The sequence below is a fragment of the Camelina sativa genome, chromosome 1 (assembly GCF_000633955.1).
Source record: "Camelina sativa cultivar DH55 chromosome 1, Cs, whole genome shotgun sequence".
Classification (NCBI taxonomy): Eukaryota; Viridiplantae; Streptophyta; class Magnoliopsida; order Brassicales; family Brassicaceae; genus Camelina; species Camelina sativa.
This window is the reverse complement of record NC_025685.1, coordinates 11184687-11192987: the sequence shown is the minus strand read 5'-3', so window position 1 is coordinate 11192987 and position 8301 is coordinate 11184687. Positions and strand designations below refer to the sequence as shown.

The 8301-nt window shown below is 37.8% G+C and overlaps 4 protein-coding genes across 5 annotated transcripts in view; 2 read left to right on the top strand and 2 right to left on the bottom strand.

Annotated features, from left to right (window-relative positions):
• The window catches only part of LOC104787858 (stem-specific protein TSJT1), a 9682-nt gene extending 1410 nt beyond the window's left edge, over positions 1–8272 (bottom strand). Inside the window, exons 1-4 of one of the 2 annotated variants that reach the window (XM_010513513.2) lie at positions 7948–8265; positions 7407–7647; positions 7205–7325; positions 6704–7103 (exon numbers count right to left, since the gene is read on the bottom strand). In XM_010513513.2, coding sequence (XP_010511815.1) covers positions 6919–7103; positions 7205–7325; positions 7407–7647; positions 7948–8147 — 747 coding nt within the window. In that variant the 5' untranslated portion in view covers positions 8148–8265 and the 3' untranslated portion in view covers positions 6704–6918. Of the gene's footprint in view, positions 1–6703; positions 7104–7204; positions 7326–7406; positions 7648–7947 lie in introns of those variants that run through there. The other variant, XM_010513519.2, reaches the window with a different exon arrangement.
• LOC104787849 (meiotic recombination protein DMC1 homolog) lies at positions 7–646 on the top strand. The gene is made up of 3 exons (XM_010513506.1): positions 7–24; positions 133–299; positions 403–646. Exons 1-3 carry the CDS (start codon positions 12–14, stop codon positions 445–447), a joined length of 225 nt encoding a protein of 74 aa, XP_010511808.1. The 5' UTR covers positions 7–11; the 3' UTR covers positions 448–646.
• Positions 1034–2335, bottom strand: LOC104702834 (putative F-box/kelch-repeat protein At3g22870). Its single transcript, XM_010418757.1, has one exon. The coding sequence runs from the start codon at positions 2333–2335 to the stop codon at positions 1034–1036; it is 1302 nt and encodes a 433-aa protein (XP_010417059.1).
• Positions 3703–6250, top strand: LOC104702823 (eukaryotic translation initiation factor 3 subunit C-like). The gene is made up of 2 exons (XM_010418748.1): positions 3703–3732; positions 3824–6250. Exons 1-2 carry the CDS (start codon positions 3703–3705, stop codon positions 6248–6250), a joined length of 2457 nt encoding a protein of 818 aa, XP_010417050.1.

Below are 8301 nucleotides of genomic sequence, written 5' to 3'. Positions count from 1 at the left end.
TTGCTATCTACATGACCAACCAAGGTTTACTTTACACTAGTGTGATAGTAATGTCATATAGCATTAATGATTCTTTTGGTTTCTTGGTTGCACTAACTTGACAAGGATCACTGTTTAATTTGGTGGTTGCAGTCATAGCCGACCCAGGCGGTGGGATGTTCATATCAGATCCAAAAAAGCCAGCAGGTGGACATGTTCTAGCTCACGCAGCCACAATCAGGCTCTCGTTCAGGAAAGGCAAAGGAGAACAACGTGTCTGCAAAGTCTTCGATGCTCCAAATCTCCCTGAAGCTGAAGCCATATCCTTTTATCAAATCCACACACAGACACACTTGATATGATTTTGATTACTCATCCATAATGAAATGACTTATATTTGTTTTCCTTAACAGAAGAAATCACATTTTCCAGATTACTTCAGGAGGCATTGCAGATGCGAAGGATTAGAGCGAGCGAGCTCTTTCATGCCTTAATTACCAGCGAGCACTCTCATGCCTTAATTACCAAATTATGTCTGTTATTTAACTTTGCTGCTTGTTTCTATTATGCGTTATTAAGCCCCAAACGATTTCTACAAAGGGGATTTATTTTACTTGTTTCTATTATGCATCGAATCAGAATATGAATAGAGTTATTTTTATTCTTAGCTTCTTCTTGTTACCAAATAAGACGATCATTATAGCGTAGTACAAAATCAATCTATGTATCTGATAAAAGCTGCAAACAAAACAACTCTGGTTTGTTTGTACTCATCAAAGTTGTTTTAGGAGTTTGCTATAAATATTTTATCAATAATTACTAACAAAATTTAAAACTGCTGCAGAACAATAAGAGTACCATTAGTCCTTAAAGAGTGGCTCCAGTGAGCAATATCATGAAAAGAGTTAGAGTGGTTAAATCTCAAATATGTGGAACACAGACAAAAAGAGTCCAATACAGTTTAAAAAAAAAACCCAGATTATATATTGATATAAATAATACTAAACAAATAAACATTAAAATCAAGAAGAGTATACATAAAAATAAATTAAGCTCAGCTCTGTAAACCGAGACTTGATAACCTCGTTATCTCCTTTTTGATAACCTCGTTATCTCCTTTTTCTTTCATAAGCTTTTCAAGAGAGACAAGTTTCAGCATGTTTCGATTATATCGACAGTTTTCTAAACTGCTTTTGAATCGTGGAGGTTGCTTGATTTCCACTAAACTTGGAACATAATTAGGACACACGAATGGCATACATCTTTGGTAGCAAGTTACTCTTCCGAGATCAACGTATGCAATGTGTCCAGCCTCTCCAATGACGAAAAACGTGTCGGGCTTCCACGCGTTATCAAAAATCATGGCGACTTTGTTCACCTCGTCAATGAAGAAACTCCCTTTACAAATACCAATCACGCGGCAGTTGCCCACATCCAAAGCCAAGAACTTGCTCCACGACACCTCTTCGGCCTCAATCTTAGTCGTAATCCATACCTCAACAAGACCATTCTGATGTAATAAGGCAGCAAGCTTCTCTTCTCTAACACAAGATAGCGCCGTCATAAAATTCCTAGCTGGGGGTAATTGATACTTGTCATGAAACGGCAGAAGCAAAAGTGGGCCAAATTTCTCAGTTGTAAAATCAAAACAGATGATGTGAGTAACGAAAAGGTGGAATGATTTCCTTCTTCTAGCAAGCCAGTAAGTGTTTCCCTTGAGAGAAACGCCAAGGTCATCAAAATTTATCTGCCAGTGTGGGGTGACCTCAAGAGTTGTCCATAAACCAGAGTCAAAATCGTAGATTTCGTACCAAGAAAACTGCTCATAAACATAATCTATAAACCTCAAGAATTTAAAAGATTTATTCCTATTATTCTCGTAGTATCCGAGAGCATAACTGAACTTGTCCTGTCCTTGTACGCGGTGAGAAAACCTAGGTTGGATACACCATGTTTGCCCACAATACGGATTCCAAACCACAATCTTAGTAGCACCGTGTTTCAAGATGCATAACAATAAACCCTCGCAATGAAACACTTTAGATATCATGAATTGTTCTGAATCTGAAGAATCCTTGTCTAGGCAAATACGTTTGCCTTTAAACTCTATATATGGATCTCCTCCATTCAAGAAAAAGCTGAGTAAACAAATATTGTTGTCTTTCAACACGATCATCTCTGACTCCCCTTCTTCCCTAGCTTCGTTACGGATCCTGAAGCTCATAGAACTTTTGATTAAAGTTTGCCACTCTTTACAGGTTGATCGCACTGCTCCTACATATTTCGATGGAATTTTTGAGAAAATTTCCCTCTCTAACAGATCTCTTGGAAGATGGGAGATCGTCAACTTCGTCATTGTTTGAACCCTTTTCTCTCCTCCTCTAATCTCTCTCGGTCGCGGTTCTAAATACCCATACCCTAAATTAGAAAAATGTAAGATTTACGTTTTGCTTGTCAACTATATAGGTCGGCTTCGGAAGGTTTTTAAGTTTTCGACCCACACAAGAGTTAGTTAGTTAAAAAAAAAAAACAAGAGTTTTGTGTGAAAAAACTACTTTTGGACTTCACTAACTTGTGCTTTTCTTGGTAGGAAATATTTCTTTGATGAATCAGTATGTTAATTAAGGCAAACCATTGGAGCTGACTTCTTGACCAAGGAAGTATAGTTTGAGCTTGTCTTTTCTTTTAAAGGGTTCCTACTAGTACTCTTGTTTTTTTTTTTTTTGCCACCACAAAACTCATCACCAATTTATAAATTCAGCTTTCTATATTTTTCACAAGGTGTCAGGTGAGATCATTCACGATTCTATCTTCATTAAGTTTACTTTGATCCATGTTAAGAAGAAAATGGCCAGTAAAAGTTATTGGTTCTTGATTATCATAAAATGACCACTAATTTTTTAATAATTAGTAAAAATCATATATAATTATTATTTTGTTGATTAATTTAATGAAAATAGAATCGTAATTTACTTTGATCCATGTTAAGAGGAAAATGACCACTAAAACTCATTTTTCTTGATTAGCTTTTATTTATTCTTTTAAATGTATGATAAAATGACCATTAATTTTTTAATAATTAGTAAAAAAATATATCTAATTATCTTACTTACTTTCTTTATATTATTATGATTTCATATCTTCATTATTTTCGTTCATAACATTTCTTATAAATATAAGTTTCATTTTCTTAGTTTGATATGTTTTAAAAATATTCATGAAAAACAATTATAATTATTAAATATATTAATCTTGCAGTGATGGGATACCCAATAATACGTATTTTACCATTGGAGATGAAATTTATTAGTAATGAGATCATTTATTAAAATTACACTAAATATGTTAATATTCTATTACTAATTAATGTGAGGTGCTTTTCACCGCCCTTTATTATTACTTTATTTTAATTTCACTTTTGCCATTTTCTTCTAGTTACTTGTAATTTTGATTTTACTTTTCTTTAAAACTTACTACTTATATAAGTTGCTAACCCTAATTCTCCTCTCTGTTTTTAACGATTCGTTAATTCTCGTCAAGCATCATCTCAAACCCTCTCTCAATCAAGGTAAATATCATTCGTCTTCATCTTTCCTATTAGGTTCTTCATCGTCTGTTCTTCTTCATCGTTGTCGTTACCTCTACACTTTTATCTCCATCGTATCGATCTGAAGTTCTTTTTTTTGTTTCCTCTCATGTAACAGGTTCTTGTTTCTAAGGAAGATGGCGACGACTTCTCGTTTTTTCGTTAAGGTTAAACCTTTGTTTACTAATCAAAATCTTTCTTTGATTCAGTTTCTGAATAATTTATCTTGCTTATATACGATTCGTTTACACTTTACAGGGAGGAGGTGAAAGTGATGAAGATGAGAGTGATTTTGAACAAGAGGTTCAGGCCGGTAACGACCTTCGTTATCTTGCAGACTGTGATGACTCTGTATCTTGTGGTGATACGGATACTAAACGTGTGATAAAGCCAACAGAAGATAAACGTTTTGAGGAGATGACCAACACCGTAGGGATGATTGAGCATTATATGAACATCAATCATTGGGTTTGCGTGCCGGAAACGTTTGAGAGACTCAACAAACAGGTTGAGAAGTTCATGAAGGTTACGAACGCTGTGAAGGCTCCGAGATTGTATATCAAAGCTCTTGTGATGATGGAAGATTTCTCTAATAAACGAAGTCTTGATGATGATGATAAGAAATCAAAGAAGAAGATGAGTGCTACTAACTCCAAGGCTTTGAACTCAATGAGACATAAGTTGAAGAAGAACAATGTGCAGTACCAAGAAGATATCACAAGGTTTAGGATGTTTCAAGAAACTAAAGACGGTTATGAGTATGAAGATGAGGTTGAGGAACAACGTGAGGATAATGTTTCTTGGGAGACGTTGTTTGGTTTAGATGATGAGGAGATAACTTGGAACATGGTTAACAAGAAGTTCAAAGAAACTGTGGCGGCTCGTTGGAGCAAAAGAAGAAGAGCTAGACTTGAACTCAAAACTGGTAAGACTCATGCACAGAGGCTTGTGTACTTGACAAAGATCGCCAAGACTCCTGCGCAGAAACTCGAAATCTTGTTTAGCGTTATTTCAGCAGGGTTTGATGCCAGTCCAGGTGGTCTCAACGGATACATGCCTATCAATGTCTGGAAGGAATGTGTGGCTAACATGTTTGCCATACTTGACATTCTTGTCAAGTACTATAACATTGTTGTGGATGACACGGTTGAACCTAATGAAAAGGAAACTTCAAAGCCAGTAGACTATGGTGGAACTATTAGAGTCAGGGTAAATTTGGTTGCAGTCTTAGAGAGGATTGAGACCGAGTTTTTCAAGAGTTTTCAGTTCATTGATCCTCACACTAATGAGTATGTTAAAAGACTGAAGGATGAGCCTATGTTCTTGGTCCTTGCTCAGAACATCCAAAACTACTTGGAGAGAATAGGTGATTACAAAGGTGCTTCAAAGGTAGCCTTAAGACTAGTTGAGTCAATATACTACAAGCCCCAAGAAGTCTTTGATGCTATGAGGAAACTGGCTGATGAGTTGGTGGAAGAGGAAGCCAAAGAGGAAAGTGCAACTCATTCTCCATTCATTGTTGTTCCGGAGATTGTTCCTCGTAAGCCTACCTTTGCAGAGAGCAGCAGAGCTATGATGGATACTCTTGTTTCCTTTATCTACAGTAATGGAGAAGAAAGGACCAAAGCGAGAGCAATGCTATGTGATATCTATCAACATGCTTTGAATGACAACTTTGTGACTGCTAGAGACTTGTTGCTGATGAGTCATCTCCAAGATAACATTCAATACATGGACATCTCAACCCAGATTCTCTTTAACAGGACAATGGCACAACTTGGTCTTTGCGCCTTCCGTGTTGGAATGATAACTGAGTCACATAGCTGCCTCTCTGAGCTTTACTCTGGTCATAGAGTGAGGGAGTTGCTTGGCCAAGGTGTCTCACAAAGTCGAGAACAAAACAAGACACCAGAGCAGGTGCTTATAGAGAGGAGAAGACAAATGCCGTACCACATGCACATTAACCTCGACCTATTGGAGGCTGTTCATCTCACCTGTGCCATGCTAATTGAAGTCCCAAACATGGCAGAAAACTCGCATGATGCTAACAACAGATTGTTTAGCAAGAACATTCATTTCCTGCTTAAGAAAAGTGAGAAGCAAGCGTTCACTGCACCGCCTGTAACTATACGTGACCATGTCATTGCAGCCACAAGAGCCCTGACCAAAGGGGGATTCCAAGAGGCGTTTGAAGTTTTGAACTCTCTTGATGTCTGGAGAGTGTTCAAGAACCGTGACAGCATCCTAGATATGGTGAAAGCTAGGATCACTGAAGTGGCTTTAAGGAGTTACCTGTTCACATACTCGAACTCCTGCTACAAGTCTTTAAGTCTTGATGAGCTGGCCAAAATATTTGACATCTCTGAGTCACAGGTCCACAAGATTGTGAACAAGATGATGATAAACGAGGAGCTTCATGCAAGATTGGACCAACCAACTCAATGCATCGTCTTCAATGGAGTGCAACACAACAGACTACAATCCTTGGCGTTTCAGTTAACCGATAAAGTCTTGATTCTAGCAGAAAGCAACGAAAGTGCATTAGCGTCTAGAACTAGTGGTGATATGAGCTCAAGGAAAAGAGACAAGAGTCAGGACTATGCAGCAGCAAAATCAGAAAACAGAGGTATGCAAATGGATGGCTCAAGCCGTATGGTGAGTCTTAACCAAGGTGTTCTTGCGTAAAGAGGATGAGAGAGATCTGCAGGCAGTGTTGACCTTAGGCTCTACTACGACTTTTAACAAACTTTTTTTTGTTTTGTTTTTGGTGGTTTTTTAAGAATTGCATTATTGGAAAGTTCAACTAGTTTAATTTTTGCGTCACTCTTATTGAATAGAAGAAATGTTTGGTTTGTTTCATCACATTGGTTTCTCATCTGCTTGGTCTAGTTTTTGTGAGGTTACTCTCTATTCTTTGTTTGCTTAGTTTCTTCTCTCCTTGTTGAAATGTGTGATTAGGATCTGCTGAGACTAACCATACTCTATTCCTCAGTTTGGTAAGATATGAAATGTGTTAGTCATCCATAGTTTCTAAACCCATTGAATAAGTTTGACGTCTTATTGGTTAGCCTTGGAACTTGGAACTTTTGCTTTGTTGCAGGAGTCTTTTTAAATCATACCTATGCACTGAGAACCATCAGACGTTTATAAATGCTTTATTCTTAGCTTTGTTATTACCAAGTACAGATGCAGAACATTAAGAACACCATTAGTCCTTAAAATAGTTCAGTGAGAATATCATGAAAAGGAGTTTAGTGAACAAATCTCAAATCTGTGGAACACAGCCACAGGAGTCCAACAAGTAAACAAAACAAAACAAACAAGCCTTTTTCCAGCTAGATCACATATTAGCTTCAGATTTGTTGAGACCAATTCTGGACACTTCCGACCCTAGGCACGCCTTCTTTCTTGGCCTCAGAATCCACTTTAAAAGTTACACCGCAAACCTCACCCGAACTGTCAACCCTTGGTACCGGCTTTAACTCATTTAGTGGATGCTCATAACTCCTCAAGCCTCCAGATGAGGTAAAGAAACATCCTGCATTATGTTTACACACAACCAAATCCTAATTCATATATCCATAGATCAAAGAACAGTGACATGTCTTCAAAACAAGCAAAATGGCTTGCTACACATACCTTTAGGGAATGGCGCAAAAGATTTACCACAACCCTTCTTCACAGTCTCAACATCATCAGCAAGAACGAGATGGCCTTCAGCATCGGTCCCCCAGAAAAGAGGAACACTCCCATCTGCATCCTGCACCGTGCATTATAACCTCAGCATTACAATATGCAGAAACAAGTGTCAAATAGGAAAGAAGCAAAAATTCAAACTCACCCCAGCAAGGAACACATTTTTTGTGGAACAGTCAAAGAGCATAAACGCGAATTTCCCATGAAAATCTCTAACAACTTGGTCGGCTGAATACGGACCACGGTCTCTGAGAGTTCTGTAGGCTTCAATCACAATGGTGACCTCAGTGGCTGTTTTGGTTAGTCCATATTGTTGCTTAAGAAATGGCACGTTCTCTATATGTCCTTGGAAGACGCAGAACATATCATCCACCACAGCAAACAATCTATCACACACACACAAAATTGAATAGGAAAAAAAAATTAAAACTTTATAAATCACATCCTTCCAGTTTCCAACACATTTAACAAAGACGAGACATATAAAACCATCAAGACATTGTCATCAGACAAACCAACATATCAAATGGCTCAATCTCTCAGATTCACTTAATCAAACAATTAATCTAAACATGTCCTAAAATAATCTTTGCAGGGCAATGAAACAAATCTCTCATATCTAGGATCAGATTGTTCCAAACCAGCCACAGTCACTATCATGACCCATATACGAAATTAGCAAGAACCTGGGAAGGAGAGGGTTCTGTTTCTCGAGGGAGCAAGCGATGAAACCAGAAGATCCGAGATTGATGGTGACAGCGCCAGGATAGACAGAGGAGAAATGGTTCGGCAAGAACCCATCTTTAAGAGCACAAACAGATCCACCCGGTTGACCCTGTAGAGCCTCAGGAGTTTTCGCCACGTTCTTATCAAAGATCGCCAGCATTTTTTTTGTTTCTTCCCGATCACACACAGTTAACACACACAGAGAGCGAGAGAATGAATGATCAATAGTAGTATAAAGTAAATGACTTTAGAATGCGTTGAACGGCCAACCACTTCTTGTGACAACCTTATTTTATAAACAAATGGCAACACTT

Coding starts and splice junctions, on each gene's coding strand:
- LOC104702834 (XM_010418757.1), bottom strand. CDS start 2,335: ATGACGAAGTTGACGATCTCCCATCTTCCAAGAGATCTGTTAGAGAGG.
- LOC104702823 (XM_010418748.1), top strand. CDS start 3,703: ATGGCGACGACTTCTCGTTTTTTCGTTAAG. Junction 3,733..3,823: donor CTTCTCGTTTTTTCGTTAAG/GTTAAACCTTTG, acceptor TACACTTTACAG/GGAGGAGGTGAAAGTGATGA.
- LOC104787849 (XM_010513506.1), top strand. Junction 300..402: donor ATCTCCCTGAAGCTGAAGCC/ATATCCTTTTAT, acceptor AGAAGAAATCAC/ATTTTCCAGATTACTTCAGG.